This window comes from Nelumbo nucifera, chromosome 8 (genome assembly GCF_055504915.1).
Source record: "Nelumbo nucifera cultivar China Antique chromosome 8, China Antique-T2T, whole genome shotgun sequence".
In the NCBI taxonomy this organism is placed as follows: Eukaryota; Viridiplantae; Streptophyta; class Magnoliopsida; order Proteales; family Nelumbonaceae; genus Nelumbo; species Nelumbo nucifera.
Window position 1 is genome coordinate 22,150,557 of NC_142656.1, and position 24,566 is coordinate 22,175,122.

A 24,566-nucleotide genomic window follows, 5' to 3' on the forward strand; every position below is an offset into this window, starting at 1 on the left:
ATCCAAAGAACCATCTCTTCGTGGGTTGTGATCCTTAGAGACTTTGAGATGACCCAAATTTTTAATTTTTGTAATGCGTGGGTTCTAATGCGTTAATCCCCCTTTTTGTTTTGGGCTTTTAGCCTTTACCCTTCTTGGTTTTAATAAAATTCTCTTACTACAAAAAAATGGTAGAATCCCTTTAAGATGCCACCCAACCCAAAAATCGATACATATGGCCTTTATCAGCAATTACATATCGATACTTTCTATTACCCAGATTTCACTAAGGAACTTCTTACCACCCCTTCCATTTATAAGTTCAAAGAGAAGGGATTACAGGGCTATGAAAGTAGACACGAACAGTATATCTTGCTGGGTTAGAGAATCTTGCATTCATTTGTCATGTAAAACTAAATGTTACAATGCCAATCATCTTCATACAGCCATTTCCTTCTGCAGGATAATTTGCTGCCAAAACCATGGAATCAATTATGTGCTTGGTGACAGGATGTGAAACTCAAAGCAGGCAAATTACAAGAATAACCAACCCAGTCTTTATTGGAGACCTAACATACAGTTTATCTCCAGATGGAGTTAATTTAATATAAGCTATCTGACAATCACATTGTTGAAGCTCTAGCAAAACCTGAAAATCTTGAGTATTCATCTTGTAGAAGAACTTGAGGATTTCCTAGTTCAACCTACACAAGGGGAGTAAAATGTTAAGTAAAAAAAGAATTCTAAACAAATACAATATGAGTGCTGCCAGGGATTAATGACTTGCACAAGGTCACTGACCACTATAAGTTGGCAGAAATGCTACTCAATTTTTAATTGGTCCTGGTTGGAGGATGTAAATGGCCGCAGGAGTTCAATGATATAAGTAATGTTTCAACCAAAAAAAAGGGGACAAAGGTAATGTTAAAATTAGTATTAAGGATATCCATGCCCTTCTCTATTGGGCATCTGGGTCAACTCTCTATTTAACTTGTTTGAAAGGTTAGTTTAGTAATTATAATTGCTGTTACTATAAAAAAATATTATGGGTTGTTCAGATCTGAAATTTGACCCTCTCTTTTCTATTATATTGTTTTTTTTTTCATTTATTGTATATACACTTCTCTTGGAGGTATTCTCATACTCCCCTGATATAATTGAAATCTTTGTTACTAGGAAGAAAAAAACAAAACAGTTTTTATGGCAAAAGTATGAAAGGAAAATAAAGAAAAGAAACCTATTGATTAGTTTACCAGGTTTCCTTGCTCAAGAACCAGGATATTGTCCACGTTCAAGACCATGGAAATGCGATGTGCAATTGTAATCACTGTCATGCCCCTACATTCACTGGAAATGGTATTCTGCAGTATTGATGCTGTTTGACTGTCAACATTAGCAGTGCATTCATCTAAACATAGTACCTGTAAGATTTAATATGGCGTGTTTTAGCATCAATATAGAAGAAAATCTAACATCTGAAAAAAAAGGGAAATTGTCTAAAACTCACCATAGCTTTTCAGCATTTCTCTTAAACTCACCATAACTTTTCAAAACGTCCAGGGAACCCCATGTCAGTAAGTTTTTTGTTTTCCAAAACCCACCATCCGTTAGAGCACCGTTAGTGTACATTGACAGAAGTTGTCCATGTCATCATAAATACAATTTTCATGACCAAACTGCCCCTTAATGGTGAGTCAGCCTTATTAAAATATTTTTATGACTAAAATGCCCTTAAGCACACAACTGCCTTTAAGATTTCTACTCGTTGAGAGATGTTTTGCTCTCATTGTTGTGCTTGAAAGTATTCCAAGGAAGCTGAAAGATGGGTTTTGGGTTGAATAATAATAGGGGTATGTCTGGAATATTGAAAAATAGGTCGAATATAATAAAGGGTAAAATAGTAATCCATCAACACCCATTTGTCTATTTAACGTCAAGTTACTGACATGGGGGTTCCCTGAATGTTATGAAAAGTTATGGAGAGCTTAAGAGATGCTGAAAAGCCATGGTGAGTTTTGGACAATTTCCCAAAAAAAAAGATTCCTTGAATTTAGTTGATCAACAATAATGATGTCTTGTTCAGACAGTTCTTGACATCTAATGATGGATCCATGATGTAAACCATTTAGCTTTACCAGTAAGGATATCATATGGTGCAACATTAAATTAGGTCCCCTGCTTATGTTAAAGTACGTCTAATTCAATGCAAGGAATTCTGTTTTGTTAAGTAATTTCTATAAATAGCATTTAATTCTGTGGAATATAAAAGTCGTAAGTTTTAGTTAAATACCTACTGGGTTGATCAAATGATGTTGGAAACTAAGTTCTAAACACCTTGATTGCAATTCTAATAATATAGATTACCTTCTTTTTTTGATTGGTAAGAATATAATATATACAAATGAAAGTGAAGTGTATATAAAAGGGGAACCAAATGATTCCAGAAGGGAAAAAAAGATGCAGAAAACTCAGAAGCTGGTAATTCTATACCAAAGGCCATACAGAGAAGCACAGAACTGAACACTCTCTGCAGCACCTAAACTGAGGAATAAAAACAAAATGTTCCTTCAATCCCTATTAGAAAATAGCAAAGCATCCTCTTAGAATTTTAAGAAATTCTTACGCAAGAGTCATTATGATGGCCACTTTGTGCAAAACAAGAAGAAAAAGGCAAATATTAGGCCCCTATCTAGTTCACCCCTCCCAAGACCCCAGATATCGGGGACCAACATTAGGTAATGGCCTTTTTATAATGCAAGATTTATCCAAATTGAGCAAATGAAGAAATAGGCACATGAATATGAGTATGACCATCCCACTAGCAAGATGACTGGATCCATTGCTTCTTCCACCCTGAACACACACAACATGCCTAAAGGATATCACACAAGTGGCTTCTATATAAATGTAGAGAAAGTAATGTAAGCTGAGTTTCTGTACCAACTCATGCAAAGATATGACATCAAGGATGAGTCCAATTTTAGGCCATCAGTGTAGATATACCTTAGAGGACTTGAGAAGTGCACGGGCAAGGCATAGGAGCTGTCGTTGTCCTACAGAAAAAGATGATCCAGCTTCCTTTACGTGAATGCCCAGTCCTCCTGATGCTTCTATTTCCTCCTTAATGTGGCACTTCTCTAGAGCCTTCCAAATTTTTGAGTCACTTGCCACTTGATATGGATCTAGGTTGTCCCTAGAAAATTGCAAGAGAAACAAAAACTCATTAATTGGTTATCAAAAAAACACACTGGATTCATCAAATGAGGTAACTAAACTAGGATAAGAGATTTAAATTCCATTAAAATTGGAGGATGCACAAAATAAAATATCTAAACTAGGATGCAGATATTTACATTCCAAAAGAATTAGCCACCAGAACAAGTAGAATCTTATGCTAAATAGGAAAAATATTAATAATTATTACATGAAACGAATGGGCACCTTAGTGATCCTTCAAATAAAAATGGGTTCTGTGGCACAACTGCAAAACATGAACGCAGATCTCTAATAGCAACATCTGCAATATTGATCCCATCGACAGAGATACGACCCCCACATATTGGGGTGAGGCGAAAAAGGGCATTTATGATGCTAGATTTTCCAGCACCTGTTCTTCCAACAATTCCAACCTGGTTGATATTACCCAATAAAAAAATGGTTCATAAAGCATTAACAATCCATCCAGTTACTATTAAACCTAACAGTTGAAAGAAAAAAATAAATACAAAGGTATGCAACTATTTAGAAATGAAATTCTTGGTATCTGTTCTGACCTGCATTCCTCCTGTAATAGTAAATGTAATATCACGAAGAGCAGGTGGTAAAGATGGCATATATCTCAAAGTAACATGTTGAAATTCAATCTGTCCTTGATTGGGCCAATCTGGGTCTAAAGATTGGCAGCCTAGAAGTTCTTCTTCAGGAACATCCATATACTAGAAAAAGCATGAAGTCAACACATCATAGATTATTAGAAAAGCATATTAATTATGTAATCCTTTCTTTGTACCTGAAGAGCCCTTTCAACTGAAACCATTTCCTTCTCGGTTTCAGTAAAACTTGTTAAAAGACTGCTCAGCAAAGATACAATTGGTGCTGCATAAGAGAGAGCTAAGCCTACCTGTAGCAAGATGAATAATGATTTTATGGCGATTTTAGAAAAAAAACTGGAATATGTCATAAAGGAGGATTGGGACTTGACACTAATAGGCTGAACATAGATGAGCTCGTCAAAAGCTTACCAGACCAGGTGTACCAAAACTAATTGGGAAACCACCACGACATCCAATGACAGCCATCACTGCAACAAAAGTGACAACAAATGCTGCTAGCAACTGAATATATATAATCAATGATCAGTATAATATAACCTGCAGATTGACAATTTTTCATGCCACCACCAAGCACATGATATTAAAGAGAATTGTTCTCAAATTCTAATATTTATTTAATGAAATCAGTACAAGAAATAATTCTGTGCCCTTTACCTGAGAAGAAATCATGAGATAAGAGAATTTAAAAAGTAATTAGTAAAAATTATGCATACTTGAAGACGCAGAGAAAGCCACAGACTTGCTGTTAGTTCTGAGTAGGATGTTTGCTGATATAACGCAACATTCTGAGTGAATCTATCCAAGAAAAATTCCTGTACAAATAAAGCATTATGATTTCTTCTATTATACAGATTCAATCAAGCAGTTTCTTTGGAAACCATACATTGAAGCTGTTTATGCTAGTTAAGGAATGAGAGACGTGGAAGAGAAGGGCAATAAGATATTAAATAGTAAATTCTAAACTCTACAGACAATAGAAGTTGGTGTTTAGTTTCATTGATTTGGATTCTTCATTCAATAAGACAGAAACATGCTTGGCTGGGTGACCTTATGTAAAAACATGTTTTCCCCTGAATTGATAATCTTATCATGTAATCCACCCAAAAAATAGAACTTGTTGGACAGACACAATCATCAAATTAGACTTTAATGGGACTGCTTAATCCAGACTGTAACTGTAATAGAGATAAAACCCTGTCAGATCTATCCCTGTGTTATGAAATTGTTGTAAGTTAAAAAAGACTTCCATGCAATGATATATGATGAACCACAGTTGAATTGGAGCATAGTTGTCGAGTACTGCAGTCTCCCAATTCAAATGTCTAGTATATGATGGATGAAGAACCACACCAAATTTGGTAAATAGATGAACTTAACATACACACAGAATTTAAATATAAATGTGATCTACATGTATGTATCTATATACATACAACTATATATATGTATGTTGTATTTCTTGGATATCCTAATGCCCTAAAGTTCCATTTGGTTGCCAAGAAAAATATAAGGATGTGTCAGAAAGTGTAAGAAAATCAACAAAAGAAGCTATTAGGGGTTTCCAATCACCCATTTGCACTTTATACACAACTTTCTTGTATTTTTCAGATAGTTTTCTAAGGAAATAATAAACTTCAGTTAAGATCCCAAACACTCTTATAAACCAACCAAAGCACCTATCTAAAAGGTTTCTTGAGAAAATATCAAAATTTCCTTCTCTCTCTCTCTCTCTCTCTAGGTTACCAAATGGAGGTCAACTGACATAGTGCCAGTGATACAGGGTGAGGGAACTACCACTTGGAAAACCACTTAGATGGAGTCCCAACTGATTAATCATGAAGGATTAAGAAAATACTACATGTTAATTAATAATTTATAATTGTCCATGACATAATTATTTGCATACATGTGTCAGGAATCATTTTAGCAGGTAGGTTTAATAACACCTTTATAACGCGAAGCCACTTCCAGATGTCTCCAGTTTATCTTCTATCTCAGATTAAAAATTTCTGGGGAAATGTGAGAGAACCTCTTTACACATATGGAATCTTGAAGATCCTATTACCTCTGTTTTGAATGCCCTTATAGTTGATGATCCATCCAGTGTCTCAGAAAAGGATGCATAAATAGGGGAGCGAGAAACACTATCAAGTCTGCGCAGTTCACGTGATGTTGACCTATAGTAGAACTGAAAAAAAAAATGAAATGTCAATTTACTACATGGCCTTCAGTACAATTGTAAGATAAAATAATATGTCTTCCTTTCTTTGATCATTGGTAATAAATAATGAAAATTTTCTTAATTTTGTTCACTATTACAAATTTTTCTTTTGGCAGTAATGTAATTTATATTGAAGATCATAATATGTAGGACTCAGACAAGAGGTGAAAATGAAAGAAAAATTAAAGAATGGAAGGTATAAACAATGGGTAGAAGCCCCTTCTAACTAATATAGAAAAGAACAATACAAAATATCCCACCCCCAGCCTAGGTGTACCTCCACATTTCTGAGAACAAGACAGCCTTCATTTCAGAAAAGGCAAGGACCACAGCCCATCAACCCTTGGAACACCCCACTCTGACAGCTAGGAAAAGAGATAACAATCATAAGACCACCCAGTTATATAGAGACAAACCTATTAAAGCATCCCAATCTAAGAAAAAATATTCAAGGAAATGTTTTTTTTTTTTAACATTGTAACAACAATATTGATGTTGCTACAAACTACTGATAGCATTACATATAAATGCTGAAATCTTTTTCTATAACCTTTTTAAATACTTTCCACTCATACCATTACTTGCAACAATGAGACTAATCAAGATAGTAGAAGATAACAACATTAGGTCCTATCATGGGCCACATATGAAAGAAGTAAGATTAAAAACTAAGAAAAACTTAATAGTTAATAAACACTCATAAATAACTCCAAAGTTAATGGAATATACCATATGGCTGGACAACCAATCTATTTAAGACCTTCTATTGACTTTTCAATCAAAATCCAACCATACTCTTCCTCAGATTCTATATACCCTGCTTCTAGTTATCTAGTTATATGAAGCTTGAGAACATGTTTTGTGATGATAAACTGAAGCTACAAATGAGGTTTTGAGAAAAATCCAATAGTTGGATTTGAAGAGGACTTACAAACTTTCCCAAAAAATATTGAGTTTGATCAATTTTCTTGACTTAAGAAACTATCTATGCCATTCTACAAAACCCATTCCCCACCATATAAGCAACATGAACATCTAGGATAACAAAACTGGCATCTAGTTCTAACTAAGCAGTTTGATAGGAAATGGATGGATGAAAGTCAACTAGAAGTTTGATACTACCTAGATGATCTACACGTTCTGTTTGTAGGTTTCAGGCTTTTCTTTGCTGGGATTTTCTTCTGCTTAGTTTTCTTTTCTTGTTTTTAAAATTCAAGTGATGGATATCTTCATTTACATCACCCACCATGCTTCCCCTCCGCTGACCCTTGAGTGCACTTCTTCTTTTTCATGCTCCTCCTAAAACCTTACCGTCTGAACTAAATTGCTAAAAGCATCCTGAACAGTTTTCACATGTCCATTCTCCACAAAACTCTTAATCCCTGACATTCTGCTCCTACACTAGTTTGGTGTTATTGGATTCCTATTCCATGTGTTTGCTATCTGAGTGGAAGAAATATTTGATGACACTCTGGCCCTACAATAAAAGGTTTCCACTTTCCTGATGATACCCTTCCACCTGTCCAGTTCCCTTTCAGAGGCCCTCTCTAAGTTGGTGGTTATATATGTAGATGATGCTACTTAGCTTTTCCCTGATAAGACTGCTTCACTCTCCCCTCCTAAGGAAATCTGGCAGAGATGAAGTTTAACATTCAGATGACTCTACAATAATAAAAGAGAATGCACAACCCATTCTACGTTGTGTAAAGAGTTCTCCAGAGACAGTCTACCTGACAAGAACTTCCGACTTCCAAGACTACAAAAGAGGATTCTCAATCTAATCAAAAGATATAGTAACAAAAAAGACAAAAGTCAAAATGGAAAGAAAATGACATACATAAATAAGAGATGTCTAAAAGACTAGAAGGGAGACAAAGAGAGATAATTATTCAAGTCTCTTAATTTTCTCTTATTTGATATATACAGTTTTTTTCTATGTTTTCTGAGTATTAAACATGCAAATGTACTTTTTCTAAAAATTACATGAAGTTTCATTAACTAATTCCATGTTTTTAGAAATGATATATGTAAATCCTTTTTGAAAAGTTGATATTAGAAAACCTCTGTTTCTAAAGTTATTTTTTCATGAAGACCATGAAAAAATTTACTGAGAAAGAAAAGAACATGATATACAAAATTGATGTCATGGCATAACAACTTGTGTAAAAAATATAAATTCTCTATGCAAAAAGATGGCTGTATATATACAGCATTATCTAGTCTTCAACACAGTTTGCTTAATAAAGTACTCCCTGTCCTCCAAAAACCATTGACTGTCAACAACAATCTTCCTATCTGGTTGAATTTATCATCATCATCATGGTCCCATGAACCATTTCCACAACCTTACTATTTTATCTATTTTACAAAACGAGGAAGTGGGATGGTCATCCTTCCCATATTTTTCTTTTTCTTGTTATTCTCAACCAAAAATCTTAAATGTCTGGCACAGGTCCCCTTCCCTCAACCCCCCTCCCCCATGGCACATAGGCCTTTCCTTTATTTCCTTTTCTTTGGAGAAGAAAGAGAAACAGTGGAGAAGCCCTCTTATTTTCTCCTACTATCAAATTATGGGTAGCATCATGGAACAATCATTGTACTGCAGCTGAACCACTGAATTGCAAATTGCTAGCTCTAATGGTTCCATCACCCACTTGGTTATTGCTACAAACACCCAGACAAACCATGGCTACTAATTTTGAAAAGGCCCAAAAGTGGGATGCACACAACTCCAAATAGATAAACATCCATCAGTTGGAACCCCAACCCATTCTCCAACCTTTGGGCCTTGTAACTCATCTTTAGGACCGATGTCCATTTACTGGATTCTGCATTCTTTAATCATTAGAATGTCTATTTATTCTCCATTTCCATATTTCTTACTTGCAAGATCCTTCAAAAGTTCCTAAGGTCACAAATCCATGTTAGATCATCATGCTCACTTGGACAGGAGGTGAAATTATAAAAAGAAAAAAAAATCCAACATGACTTCTGTATCCTGTATTACCCACCCTCCCTCTCCTCACCTTCACCCTTTTCCCTATCCCACCCCTTTCCCTCTATTGGTCCCAAAAATAATCCCTTCTTCCCATCACTCTTTCTTCCTATTCCCTCAAGACTCTTCAGCCCCAAATATGAAAGCTTCCCAAACCTCTCCCCGTGCTTCCTCTCTAGCTTCTTGTTGTCACCTTTCTCTACTATTCAAAGTTTCCTCTCATGGAAGAGAAGTCTCAAAGCTTTACTAATCTAAACCTCCCTCTCCACCACTTTCACTAGGTCAATTTACTTGTTTGGCTTTGAGTATCTTGTCTTCCTCTCCTTCACATGCCTTTATCATATACTTCCTTCTTCTATAGGTGTGCCTTCACCTAGTATCCCTACCTTCATTGTCATCCTTTGTCCATTCAATTCTGCTCCATTTATCAATTTCAAACCCCTTATTTCCCATTTTCTTCAATACACATACACCCTGACTTCCACTTATTTTTATTTATTGAAACGGGGACTTCCATAGGTTTACCAAATCTTGGCTGTAAAGACATCCAGATTTGCTGTCGGTAGAATGCTGACAAGACAAAGTTGTAACTATCAGCTTTTGTTTCTCCTCCAGTAAGAACATAAATTCTGATGAATGATGATGAAATGATATGGTAAAACATATGCAGAGTAATGACCAACACAATTATGTCCTCCACTGATAACTGTATCCTTATATATTAAGATTTAAATTGAATACCTGTAACTTGCTGTATATATACCAAAATGGCAATAACAGAAACAAGAAGAGGACCTGTAACAATATGGATGAATATCATATTTAATCAGTAGAAACCATTAAAATGGATTTCAAAACCACAAACCCAATCTGATATGTATGATAGCAAAAACATTTGTGTATACCTGAACATAAGATAAAACTATGGCAATCCCCAGAAGGCCAACAAAATTTGCTAAGAGAATGTTGAGAATGAATGGAAGAGAATCATCAATGGTATAAAGATCTGATGACATCCTGAAAAACAAGCCTCATATGTGGAATTGATAGAATTGAAATATCGTTTAGAAAAATTTCTAGAAATAATCTCAACCTTACCTGTTGAGTATTCTTCCCGTTGGTGTCTGATCAAAGAAATATACAGGAGCATTTATAAGCTTGTTAAGAAGCTTATTATGCACCCGGATTGCAGCTCTTAAACCACCAAATGCAAACGAAAATGCCCTTATCAAAGTTAAAAGGGAATTTGCAACACAGAAGATGCATAGTATAATCTGCATTGACAACCATTTAACTAGTCAAAGCAAAGCAATAAGCTTAGGTTCTAATTTCGAAGTTATCTATTCTCTTATTCTTTTACAAGTAACAGAAAGTTGGCATGAACTTTTCATTAATATTTTTTTTGATAAATGAACTTTTCTTTAATAATTTTCTTTCTAAAGAGTAGTAAAATATACAAGTTATGACTATCATTTATTTACATAGTCTGAGGGTTCAACTGATTGTCAATCCCTAGTTCAAGCAGAAGAGAATGCAGGTTCAGGGGTGTTGAATGAATCGGTCAACCCCACCCCCAAAAGGCTTCTAATATATTAAAGATTATATGTTATGTACAATTATAAAAGTGGCCTTACAGGGTTGGAAGAAAATAAAGCGAAATAAAACATATCTACAATATACAACAAGGGCTATCCTAATAGGATATGTCAAGTCTCTTCACGCTCCCCCTCAAACTGATGCACAAACATAAGCATCAGTTTGTCCACAAGGAAGAGATGACAGGATCTAGTCATAGCCTTCATGAAGATGTCAGCAATCTTCATGTTGCAGGCAACATGAGGAAGATAAATAGACCCAGCAAGAAACATGTCTCTAATAAAATGCGGACCACCTCAGTATCTTTAGTCCTCTCATGAAATACAGGCTTTGAAGAAATGTTGATAGAAATAGTATTATCAACATGGAGAGGAGTGGGTGTAGGAATTTGAACACCAATTTCCATAAATAGTGATTGTAGCCAGACTATCTCACTACACATAGAAGACATTGCCCAATATTCTGCTTCAGTGGAAGACTTGGAGACAGTTTGTTGTTTCTTGCATTTCCAAGAGATAAGAGAATCACCCGTAAACACACACCACCTAGTAGTAGAACGACAGACATTTGGGCAACCATCCTAGTCAGCATCTGCATATGCTCTCAATTGAATGGTTAAAGAAGAGGAGAAGAAGAGGCCCTGAGTAATTGTGTCATGAACATAACAGATGATGCGATGAACCGTAGTCAAGTGAAGCTGATGAGGAGCAGAAAAAAACTAACTTACAACTTGAATTGCATGAAAGATAGGGGTGTAACTTGGGTGGGCTTGGGTTGGGGTTTTGTCAAAATTTGAATGGGCTCGGACCGAAAATCTGGGCCCAATGCTCTGTAAAATCTTAGAATCAGTTACCTGATTTGCATTGTGTCATAGTAAGATAAATAAAAGATCCCACAAGCTACCGATATAGATGGCATCAGGAAGTAATGAGCCTTCTGATTACTATGTCAAACCTCCAAACCCAAGAAGTGAGAGAACCTAAGTCCTTCATGTAAAAGGAATTACGAAGAAGGGATTTTAGTTCACTAATTCCTTCATCGTAATTTCCAGTTAGCAACATATCAACATATAATAAGAGGATAGTAATACCTTGAGGTCTCCTATGAACAAAAAGAGAGTGATCAGAAGATCTCTGACTATATCCAACTATGTTGAGAATGCTTGGTCGGGCAAGGGTATTTTTGTATTTTCATCATCCTTTTGTATTTGGGCATCCAAGCATCTTTCTTGTATTTTTTTTCTTCAAAGTATAAATAGTATTTTTGAGGGTGTGACGGTAGTAACACACACACACACACCCCTCTCTTCGAGACATCCTTCTTCAACTTCTTCTTCTCTCTTCTCTTTTTCTACAAACCCTAGAACTGCAACTTGGTATCAGAGCAGGTAGAGGCTCTAAGGAATATCTTTTCTACTGATCTTCTCCCGTGAGATGACCTGTTGACGTCAGCAATCCATATAGGAGTCGGTGGCAATCAATGAATCTTACATGGTTTGGTTTGCCTTGATTTTAGAAGTTTTTTGGTATGGCTCTTGTATCTGTTTGAAGCTTCTATGAGTTTTTTGTGGATTTTTCAAGAAGAAAATGGCATAAATTCCAGATCTGATCTCGAACCTTATACAATATGTTTAATGGGGTTTTTTGCTGCAAAGCCTAGACTATTTGGGTTGTTTTACATTTTGGGAGTGATGAGAAGTGGTCCCATAATTTTCTAAGCCCTATACAATTTTGGGAGATTTTCTTCTCCTATTTTGCCATCAACCTAGTTTTTTGGCCTCGTGTTTCTTAACCATGTGGTGACCTACTTTCTTGGGTCCTTAGCTTTGGTTGAGTATTGAGGGTCTTTTTGGTTGATGAGAAAATGTTTGGATGGAATCTGGAAGCATCTAAAGATGTATAGATGGTTTCCAATGTGCTCTAGGGAAATGCAAATATTTCCAATGGTATGATAACCACTATTATACTTGATAGAACCAACTTTTTAGAGTGGTCCCAATCTTCTAAGCTTACCATCACAGGGAGAGGTAAATTGGGATTCATTATAGGAAAGGAGGTGAAGCCAAATCCCAAAGATCTGAAATTTGCAAAATGGGAGAAAGATAACTCCCTTGTAATGTCATGGTTGATTTGCTTAATGCAACCTCATATTGCCCATAACTACATGTTTCTTCCAACTACTAAAGATATTTGGGACAGGGTTGTTGCAACCTATTCCCAAGTTAACAATACTACTAGAGTGTAACAGCTTTGAAGGGAGGCTTGCAGTATGCGCCATGGGGAGAGATTTGTGGCTATGTATCTTTCTTCTCTACAATCTATTTGGGAAGAAATGGATCACTTGAAAGCTCTAGTACAAAAGGACCCTAAAGATGGTGAGCAATATCGAAAGTACATAGAAAAGAATAGTCTCTGGTTTCTTGGCTGGCTTGAACCCAGAGTTTGACTTTACTGGGCAACATATTCTCATTGTTGGCATTGTCTCACTTACTTCTGCTTACTCCCTTGTACAAGGGGAGGAGAGTAGAAGGACCACCATGATGCAGCCTCTTGTGATTGATCACTATGCCTTTATGTCATCTCAACCCAAGCAAAATACTAGTAAGCATCCTGTTATTGAGAAGGCTAAGGATGTTATTTGTGATTATTGCAAGAAACCAAGACATACTAAGGAAAGGTGTTGGAAGATCAATCCTCATTTAAAACTGAAAAAATTCAAAATTGGGAAGAAGGGTAATGCTCAGTTGGCTACAGTTGGTAATGATGTTTAGTCTTCAAAGTGTCCTGTTACAATTGGAAAAGGGTGGTAGATCATCCTAGTTCATATGCTAAGACAGGTACTACACTTGCTTGTTCCACAACTTTCAATCCATGGATTGTAGACTCTAGGGCTAGTGCCCATATGACAAGTATGCCTTCACATTTTACTTCATATAAGTTAACCTCGGGGAAGGGTAAGATCGTTGTTGTTGATGGATTTCAGACCCCTATCTCGGGTCAGGGTGAAGTCAAGTTCACTCATAACCCTTCTCTTGGATATGTTCTTCATGTACCCCAATTACATAAAAATTTGTTGTCAGCTAATTCTCCTACAAAAAAACTTTTGTTTCCAAATTTGTTGAACTCAATGTCAAAGTTGAACCCTGAATGTGAAGTTTGTCATCTGTCCAAACAATGTAGAACCACATATTTTGCGAGTAATAAAAGAAATAATATTGCTTTCCATTTGATTCATACTGATGTTTGGGGCCTGCATGCTATCCCTTGCATGGGTGGGTATAAAAACTTCATTTTTTTCATTGATGACTACAGTCATAATACATGGCTCTACTTGATGAAAAGTTGGAATGAGGTTCCTATAATTGTTCAAAACCTCATGAATATGGTAGAGACACAGTTTGAGAAAAGGGTTGACATAATAAGATCTGACAATGCCAAGGAATACTTTGAAAACCATTTGCGTGGGTTTCTTGAAGATCAGGGAATTATTCACCAGAGTTCATGCAGTCATACTTCACAACAAAATGGGGTTGTTGAAAGGAAGAACAGGCACGTAGTTAAAGTTGTTCGAGGTTTACTGTTTCAAACTCATGTTCCCACCCGGTGATGTTGTTGAGACAGCTATGTATATCATTATCAGGCTTCCATCAAGGGTCCTTAATCTTCAATCTCCTCATCAACTTCTCTTCCCTGATGAACCCCTCTTTAATCCACCCCTCATGATCTTTGGTTGTGTTTGTTTTGTTTATGATATGAATCTTCCCAACATAAGTTTGATCTTAAATCAATTAAATGTGTTTTCCTTGGTTACTCTCCAGTCCAGTAAGGTTATAGATGCTTTGATACTCTCTTTGGAAAGAGATATGTTTTTAAGGATGTTACCTTTCTGGAGTCCTCTTTTTTCTAGTCATCTTGTCCTCTTCAAGGGGAGAATGCAAGTGAAGATCAGACTCCCTTTTGTCTTCCTGTTCTTGTCCCTATTCCTCCTCCCTATCTCCCTTGTAACGGTGGTATTCCTTCCTCTCCTCCTCCTCCTCCTATGTATCGGCCTCGGTCTTGGCAGCAATTTTTCATCATGCACAATAAGAGGTTGGCTCCTGAAGCTGAATGCCCAACACAATTTGATCTCCCAAACTCGAGTAATCTTGAACCTCCTTGTAATTTTGTTACTGATATTGACCTTGATCTTCCTATTGCCATCCGAAAAGGGAAAAGGACATGCAGCAAGTACCCTATTACTAACTATGTATCTTATGATACTCTCTCACCCTCCTATTGTGCCTATATTTTAGCCATTCTTTTGTTTTCATCCCTCGCAATGCTACAGAGGAAAATGCAATCCCCTCATTGGAAGGAAGCTATGGACCAAGAGATAGAGGCCCTAATAAAGAACCAAACTTGGGAGATTATTCTTTCTCCCAAGGATAAGATTCTTATATGGTATAAGTGGGTTTACACTATTAAGCACAAGGTAGATGACTCAATTGAGAGGTACAAGGCTCGGCTTGTGGCAAAGGGTACACTTAGACTTATGGCATTGATTATCTGGAAACCTTTGCTCCAATTGCTCAAATGAACTCTATTTGTGTGACCATATCCTTGTTGCCTACTACTCTTGGCCTTTATATCAAATGGATGTAAAGAATGCCTTCCTTAATGGGGACTTACAGGAAAAAGTTTATATGGACTTACCACCTGGGGCAAGCTTTCCTAACAATGACCGCTTGAAGAAGTCCTTGTATGGGCTCAAGTAGCCCCCTAAAGCCTGGTTTGACAAATTTAGAAATTCTATCTTAAAGATTTGATTCTCTCAATCTTAGGCAGACCATACCTTGCTCATGAGAAGAGTTGATGGTAGCGTAACAATGTTGATAGTTTATGTTGATGACATTATTGTGATGGGCGATGACGTCACAGGTATCTCTTAGTTAAAATGCTTCCTTGCCTCAGAATTTGAGATTAAGAATCTCAGTGATCTTAGACACTTTCTTGGCATTGAAGTTGTAAGATCTAGGAAAGGAATCTTTTTGTCACAAAGGAAGTATGTTCTTGACTTGCTCCATGAAGTAGGGAAGTTAGGGTGTAAGCCTATAGAAAATCCAATTGATCCCAACCACAAGTTAAGTGCTACTAGAGGAGAAGTTCTTCCAGAGGGATATATCAAAGATTGGTGGGCCATCTCTTATATCTTTGTTTAACTAAACCTGACATATTGTATGTTGTTGGAGTGGTTAGCCAATATATACATGAACCCAAACATCTCATATTGAAGTAGTTAATATAATTTTAGCTTATCTAAAAGGATACCCTAGTAAAGAGATGTTGTATTCCAATCATGGCCATAAAAAATTGAGGCTTACGTAGATGTTGACTACATAGGGTCCACTGATTATATAAGATCTACATCTGGTTATTGTGCCTTAGTTGGAAGCCATGTAGTTTTGTGGAGAAGTAAGAAACAATTAGTTGATGCTCGTTCTAGTGCTAAGGCAGAGTATCGGGAAATCATGGAGTGTCTAAACTACTCTAGTTGAAGACCTTATTAATAGAGATGGGCATCCAAGTAGATACCCACTTAGATTGTATTGTGACAATCAAGTAGCCATAAGTATTGCTCACAATCATGTTCAACATGATCGTACAAAGCATATTGAAGTGGACAGACACTTTATTGGAGAAAGAATTTCTAGAGAGATTTACCTTCTATTTGTAAGATCAGAAGACCGACTAGCTGATAGCCTCACTAAAGGTGTTCACCATCCAAAGTTTGCTAAAAACCTTGTCAAGCTGGGCATGATTGAAATTAATGCTCAACTTGAGGGGGAGTGTTGAGAATACTTGGGCAAGGGTGCTTTAGTCTTTTAATCGTCCTTTTGTATTTGGGAACCCAAGTATGGGATTTCTTGTAATTTTTCTTCAAAGTATAAATAGTATTTTTATGGGTGTTAATAGTTGTGAGCTTGAGAGCTGTACTCGAAGTAGAGGAGAGGAGAAGAACACCACTGATATGCTGTGAATGTCGAATTGTCCTGCCGAGTCGACCATGCTATTATTTATATTTGAATGTAGTACAATGATACAAGTAATTACTGGAATGCCCCTGATTAGTGATGGGACACCCAGTTAACTTAAAACATTAAACAGGCTTAGGCCCATTAACACAGGCCCAATTATAGGATAACTTAAACTTAAGTATGGGCTAATAAGAACTCTTATCAGCCGAACACTCATACAAAGAGACTTCATTCTAACATTCTAACACTCCCCCTCAAGCTAAGCATGGATATCAATCATGTTTAGCTTGCCAAGTATGTCCCTGAACTTTGTTGTTGCCAGCCCTTTAGTCAATACATCTACAATTTGCATCTCTGATGGAGTATGAAAGCTAAACTACTGTAGCCGAAGTAGCAAAAAAGAGAAGAAGAAGAAGAGATGCTGGAATGTCGAACTAGCTTACCCAGTCGACAGTACTATTATTTATATTAAAGTACAATACAATGTTACATGAAATGACTGGGATGCCCCTGATTAGTGATAGGACACCCAGACAACTTAAAACACTAAACAGACTTAGGCCCATTAACACAGGCCCAGTACATAACAACTTAAACTCAAATACAGGCTAATAAGAACTCTTATCATCCGAACCATCCATACATACAAAACCTTCAACCTAACACTCCCCCTCAAGCTAAGCATGGATGTCAATCATGTTTAGCTTGCCAAGAAGGTCCATGAACTTTGCAGCAGCCAACCCTTTAGTCAATACATCTGCAATTTTCATCTCAGATGGAGTATAAGGCACATAGAGTTCACCCGAGACAATTCTTTCTCTAACAAAGTGCCGATCAATCTCAATATGTTTTGTGCTGTCATGCTGCACGGGATTGTTGGCAATGTTAATGGCAGCTTTATTGTCACAATATAGCCTTTCTTTCTCTAACAAAGTGCCGATCAATCTCAATATGTTTTGTCCTGTCATGCTGCACGGGATTGTTGGCAATGTTGATGGCAGCTTTATTGTCACAATATAGCCTGGGAGGACCTTCAGCCTTAATGCCAAGTTCATTAAGAAGAGTTCTGAGCCATAAGAGTTCAGCAACCCCGTGGGCAATAGCCCGATATTCTGCTTCTGCACTTGATCTAGCCACTACATTCTGCTTCTTACTGCGCCATGTGACCAGGTTTCCTCCCACAAATGTACAGTAACCCGAGGTTGACTTCCTGTCTCCAACAGACCCAGCCCAATCTGCATCAGTGTAGGCTTCAATTTCAATTCTATTGTTTTTCCTGAAGAGAATTCCCTTCCCTGGGCAAGTCTTCAAGTACCTAAGAATCCTTTCAACTGCTTTCATATGAGGGATCTTTGGAGAGTGCATAAGTTGACTGACAACATGCACAACATAAGCAATATCTGGCCGAGTGAGGGATAAGTATATCAGCTTCCCTACCAATTTTTGGTATCTCTCTCTATCATAGTAGTCCTCCCCTACTGATTCCTGCAGGCCATGATTCTGTTCTATTGGAGTATCTGCTGGCCTGCACCCCATCATGCCTGTTTCCTCTAGGAGGTCAAGAACATACTTCCGTTGACATATGTAGATTCCCTCTCTTGACCTGGCAACTTCAATCCCAAGAAAATATCTCAAATGACCCAAGTCTTTGATCTCAAATTCCGAAGCTAGAAACTCCTTCAGTCTTCTTATCTCTTCCAAGTCATTCCCGGTAATTACCATATCATCCACATAAACAATGAGTGCAGTAAGTTTGCTATCCTGTCTCCTTATGAACAAGGTATGGTCTACACCACTCTGAGTGTACCCCACTTTCTTCATGGCCCCACAAAGCCTCTCAAACCATGCACGGGGAGATTGCTTCAACCCATATAATGCTTTCCTCAGTTTGCACACCTTTCTACCAAAATCATAGCCTGGTGGAGGTTCCATAAATACCTCTTCATGAAGGTCACCGTTTAAGAAGGCATTCTTCACATCCAACTGATGAAGTTCCCATGAAAAATTTGCTGCTAGTGACAAAAGAACCCGATTTGTGTTGAGCTTTGCTACTGGGGCAAAGGTTTCTTTGTAGTCAATCCCTTCTTTTTGAGTAAACCCCTTTGCCACAAGTCTGGCCTTGTACCTTTCAATAGACCCGTCCTCCCTGTGTTTTATAGTAAACACCCACTTGCACCCAACAGTGCTCTTCCCCTCTGGCAGATCCACTAATTCCCAAGTTCTTGCTTTCATTAGGGCTTCCATCTCTTCATTCATAGCTTCTTTCCACCTTGGGTTAGACACAACCTCTGAGTACCTAGAAGGAACACGCACAGAGGAAAGAGCAGACACAAAGGAGTGATAGGCAGGAGATAAATGTGAGTAAGAAACAAAATCAGCAATGGGGTGCCGGGTGGTGCAAGAGCGAATAGGCTTACGGAGAGCAATAGGAAGATCCAAATCAGAAGTATGTGAGTTGGAATTACCTTGGATTGTAGAGACAGATTGATCCGAGTCCAACTGGTTGCTATCATGAGATTGAGGGCCCCTTTTCCTTCTGTTTTATGTAAGTATCTCTTTCTGTTGCCTACTGGAGCCTTCAGGAACATCTATAGCATCAGGAGAGGTAACCGACACAGTGGGAGCCTCACTGGGTTGACTTGGAATGCCATAACAAGGAGTAGGAGGAGAGGATGGAAGATCCGAGGTAGATAGGGGAACAAAAAAGGAGGGAGAATGAGAATCCTCTTCCATCCCACTAGTCTCCCCCCTGAAGAGGATTCTGAGAAGACTGAAAATAGGGTTGAGACTCAAAGAAGACCACATCTCTGGTGACATACTTTCTCTTGGAGACAAGGTCATAACACTTGTAACCCTTTTGTGTAGGAGAGTACCCCAGGAATATTCCCTTTGTAGCCTTAGGATCCAGCTTGGTCTTCTTTGGATCCTTCACATGTATGAAACATATACAGCCAAAGACCCGAGGAGGAAGGGAAAAATTTGGAAGAGTGGGACACAAAACAGAGAAAGGGGTTTTCATACCCAACACCTTAGATGGCATCCGATTTATCAGATATGATGCAGTAAGAACCGCTTGAGACCAGTATTGCTTGGGGACTTTGTGCTGGAATAGTAAGGCTCGAGTTGTCTCCAATAGATGTCTATTCTTGCGCTTAGCAACCCCATTTTGCTGAGGGGTATAAGCACAGGATGACTGATGTAGTATGCCAGCATCTTCCATGAATAAGTTCAAGGATTTTTCAAAGTATTCAGTAGCATTGTCTGACCTGAATTGTTTAATCTTCTTATTAAACTGAGTTTCAACCATCTTGCAAAATGCCATAGTTATCCGTGGTACTTCATCCCGTCCTTTTAACAGGTAAATCCATGTGCATCGAGAGTAGTGGTCAATAAAACTGATAAAGTACCGGAAGCCATTGAAATAAACAATGGGTGAAGGGCCCCAAACATCAGAATGAACCAAATCAAAAGGAGCACAAATATCATTACTGGAAATTGGATACACAGTTCTACATTGTTTTGACACTTGACATACTTCACAGGTTAAACTCTGACTTGAAATGCCCTTAAACAGTTCGGGAAACAACATTTCTAATGAGGAGAAAGACACATGACCTAGTCTAGCATGCCAAAGATGCAACTTTGCTTTTGACTCCACACTCTCCGGACTACTACCAGCAGATGCTTCTAAGGCTGAACCGATGTCTGCATCAAGATAGTAGAGTCCTCCATACTCATGACCGCACCCAATCGTTCTCCTTGTCAATCTGTCCTGGAAGACACAATGAGTAGGAAAAAAAGTTATATTACAGTTCAAATTTTTGGCAAGTTTTGAAACAAACAAAAGATTTGAGGTGAGATTGGGAACATGCAAAACTGATTTAAGAGAGAGGTCCTTGCTTAGGTCAACCATTCCCTTTCCAGAGATAGTGGAGAAAAACCCGTCAGCAACTCTCATCTTATCCTGACCAGACAACAAATGATATGAAGAGAATAGGGAAGACATATGTGTCATGTGGTCAGTTGCACTGGAATCAATAACCCAAGAAGTAGAGTCAATAGATCCAGTGGCACTGAAGGCAGAGGCTGTACCTGATCTGGAAAGAGATGTAGAAGCAAAAGAATTATTCCTTAGACGGGCCAATGCCCTGCTAAGGCCCTCTACCTCACTAGCAGTGAAGCCCAAAGTACCAGTTCCAGAGGAATCAGCAACCTGTCCCATAGGAGGAGACACTGTTGGTGTATTTTGTGAGTTGTCATCATTGCTGCTGGTGACAAGATTCCCACTTGCCGCAGGCCTGTTATCTCTAGAAGAAACTTCTCTGGGTATTGAAGACATCTTGACTGCAGCCACTGTGCAGGTGACACTGATTAAGATTAGCCGAAGCAGTTCTGAAGGTTCTGAACCAGTTCTGGAGCAGATTCTGATTAGCCGAAATGATCACAGCAGGTTCTGACAGCACTCAACACAGTTTCAGACTTTCCGAGACTGTCACAGTTCTGAAACAGTTCAGTTACAGCAGCAAGCAAGGAGTTCTGGGCTGGTAAACGATCTGAAGCTAAGGATTCTCAACTATTGTGCTATGCAGACTCCACTTGAACTTCGAGTACTGCAACTGTAAAGAGTGTGCCCCTCCTTGCGGCCAATACTAGGACTGCTGACATCAGTCCTCAACTAGGGTTCACAGTGCTGAACAATCTGGAGCTAGCAGCTCCCTAGATAATCTCACAGCAGTGGTGAGGGATTTCGGACTGATAACCAACCTGAACTTGGAGTTGTTTACCACTTTGCTATGCTGGTAGAAGTGTTCACAGTGCTGGTAGAATACTAGATAGACTTCACTTGGGCTGAACCGAAACTGCAACAGTTCGGGTACAGTAGCACGTGAACAGTTCGAGGCTGCAACAGTAGTAGCAAGTGAACAGTGGCTCTGTAGAAGAAGCTAAGTCTGTGCAAGTCTTGCTGGAGCACCGAAGCTGCAACTGTAGAGGAAGCTCTCCCCCTTTCGGCTAGTGCTAGGACTGCTGAAATCAGTCCTCAACTAGGTCTGTCCTATACAGACCTCTCTTAGTAGCCAAATAGCTACTATTTGCTGGAAATAACCTAGTAGGACATCTACTTCTGGGTATTACTTCCCTTGAGTCCTACAACCAAGAGAAACCCTAGGTTTGAACTTGCTTTACTCTCTTACACCCCTAGGTCTTTACTGCAGCAACCCAGAAAAGGAAGAGAGAAGATGAAAAGACAGCAAGAGAAGAGAGTGTGCGCCGGCTGAAACCAGGAAGAAGCTAATGCTCTGATACCATGAAAGCTAAACTACTGTAGCCGAAGTGGCAGAAAAGAGAAGAAGAAGAGATGCTGGAATGTCGAACTAGCTTACCCAGTCGACAGTACTATTATTTATATTAAAGTACAGTACAATGTTAGATGAAATGACTGGGATGCCCCTGATTAGTGATGGGACACCCAGACAACTTAAAACACTAAACAGACTTAGGCCCATTAACACAGGCCCAGTACATAACAACTTAAACTCAAATACAGGCTAATAAGAACTCTTATCAGCCGAACCATCCATACATACAAAACCTTCAACCTAACAGAGTATAAGGCACACAAAGTTCTCTCGAGACAATTCTCTCTCTGACAAAGTGTCGATCAATTTCAATATGTTTTGTCCTGTCATGCTGCACGGGATTGTTGGCAATGTTGATAGCAACTTTATTATCACAATACAGCCTGAGAGGACCCTCAGCCTTAATACCAAGCTCATTAAGAAGAGTTCTGAGCCATAAGAGTTCAGCAACCCCGTGTGCCATAGCTCGGTATTCTGCTTCTGCACTTGATCTAGCCACTACATTCTGCTTCTTACTACGCCATGTGACCAGGTTTCCTCCCAAGAATGTATAGTAACCTGAGGTTGATTTTCTGTCTCCAACAGACCCAGCCCAATCTGCATCAGTGTAGGCTTCAATTTCAAGTCAGTTGTTTTTCCTGAATAGAATTCCTTTCCCTGGGCAAGTCTTCAAGTACCTGAGAATTCTTTCCACTGCTCTCATATGAGGGATCTTTGGTGAGTGCATGAATTGACTGACAACATGCACTGCATAGGCAATGTCTGGCCAAGTAAGGGATAAGTATATCAGCTTTCCTACCAATTTTTGGTACCTCTCTTTATCACTGTATTCCTCACCCATTGATTCTTGTAGTCCATGGTTCGGTTCTATTGGAGTGTTTGCTGGCCTGCACCCCATCATGCCTGTTTCCTCTAGGAGATCTAGCACATATTTCCACTGACATATGTAGATTCCTTCTCTTGATCTAGCAACTTCAATCCCAAGAAAATATCTCAGATTTCCCAGGTCTTTGATCTCAAATTTTGAAGCTAAGAACTTCTTCAGCCTCTTCATCTCTTCCAAGTCATTTCTGGTAATCACCATATCATCCACATAGACAATGAGTGCCGTAAGTTTGTCATCCTGTCTCCTTGTAAACAATGTATGATCTGCACTGCTCTGAGTGTACCCCATTTTCTTCATAGCCATACAAAGTCTCTCGAACCATGCCCGGGGAGACTGTTTCAAACCATATAATGCTTTCCTTAGTTTACACACCTTCTTTCCAACATCATAGCCTGGTGGAGGTTCCATGAATACCTCTTCATGAAGATCACGATTTAGGAAGGCATTCTTCACATCCAGCTGATGGAGTTCCCAAGAGAAATTTGCTACTAGTGACAGTAGAACCCGGATTGTGTTGAGCTTTGCTACTGGGGCAAAGGTTTCTTTGTAGTCAATTCCTTCCTTTTGTGTAAATCCCTTTGCCACAAGTCTGGCCTTGTACCTCTCGATTGACCCATCTTCCCTGTGCTTTACTGTGAATACCCACTTGCACCCAACAGTGACTTTCCCCTCTGATAGGTCCACTAATTTCCACGTTCTTGCTTTCATTAGGGCTTTCATCTCTTCATTCATGGCTTCTTTGCACCTTGGATCAGATGCCACCTCTGAGTACCTGGAAGGGACACATACAGAGGAAAGAGCAGACACAAAGGAGTGATAGGCAAGAGATAAGTGTGAGTAAGAAACAAAATCAGCTATGGGATGCCGGGTGGTACAAGAACGAACAGGCTTACGGAGAGCAATAGGAAGATCCAAATCAGCTATGAGTTCAACTGGTTGCAATCATGAGGTTGAGGGCCCTTCTTCCTTCTGCTGTATGTAAGTATCTCTTTCTCTTGCCTACTAGAACCTTCAAGAGCATCTGCTGTATCAGGAGAAGTAATTGGCACAGTGGGAGCCTCACTAGGTTGACCCGGAATGTCACAGCTAGGAGTAGTGGAAGGTGATGAAAGGGGAACAAAAAAGAAGGGAGAATGAGAATCCTCTTCCAACCCACTAGTCTCCCCCTAAAGAGGATTCTGAGAAGACTGGAAATAGGGTTGAGACTCAAAAAAGACTACATCTCTAGTGACATACTTTTTCTTGGAGACAGGATGATAACACTTGTACTCCTTTGTGTGTAGGAGAGTACCCCAAAAATATTCCCTTTGTAGCCTTGGGATCCAGCTTGGTTTTCTTTGGATCCTTCACATGTATGAAGCATGTACAACCAAAAACCCGTGGGGGAAGAGGAAATTCTGGAAGAGTGGGACACAAAACAGAGAAAGGAGTCTTCATACCCAATACCTTAGATGGCATCCGATTTATTAGGTATGATGCAGTGAGTATAGCTTGAGACCAATATTGCTTGGGCACTTTGTGCTGGAATAGTAGGGCTCGAGCTGTCTCCAATAGGTGCCTGTTCTTGCGCTCAGCAACCCCATTTTGTTGATGGGTGTTAGCACAGGATGATTGGTGTAACACACCTACATCTTCCATGAATGAGTTCAGGGATCTTCAAAGTATACAGCCGTATTGTCTGACCGG

At 38.7% G+C, this 24,566-nt stretch overlaps 1 protein-coding gene across 2 annotated transcripts in view; it reads right to left on the reverse strand.

The window, feature by feature from the left end:
- Positions 1-260: 260 nt before the first annotated feature.
- Positions 261-24,566, reverse strand: part of ABCC13 (multidrug resistance-associated protein 11) — a 140,566-nt gene continuing 116,260 nt past the window's right edge. For both annotated transcript variants that reach the window (XM_088893521.1, XM_088893520.1), the window contains exons 25-36: positions 10,127-10,302; positions 9,934-10,045; positions 9,770-9,823; positions 5,878-6,000; positions 4,526-4,624; positions 4,221-4,313; positions 3,989-4,099; positions 3,753-3,914; positions 3,421-3,608; positions 2,983-3,172; positions 1,233-1,400; positions 261-683 (exon numbers count right to left, since the gene is read on the reverse strand). In XM_088893521.1, coding sequence (XP_088749647.1) covers positions 603-683; positions 1,233-1,400; positions 2,983-3,172; positions 3,421-3,608; positions 3,753-3,914; positions 3,989-4,099; positions 4,221-4,313; positions 4,526-4,624; positions 5,878-6,000; positions 9,770-9,823; positions 9,934-10,045; positions 10,127-10,302 — 1,557 coding nt within the window. In that variant the 3' untranslated portion in view covers positions 261-602. The remainder of the gene's footprint in view (positions 684-1,232; positions 1,401-2,982; positions 3,173-3,420; positions 3,609-3,752; positions 3,915-3,988; positions 4,100-4,220; positions 4,314-4,525; positions 4,625-5,877; positions 6,001-9,769; positions 9,824-9,933; positions 10,046-10,126; positions 10,303-24,566) is intronic.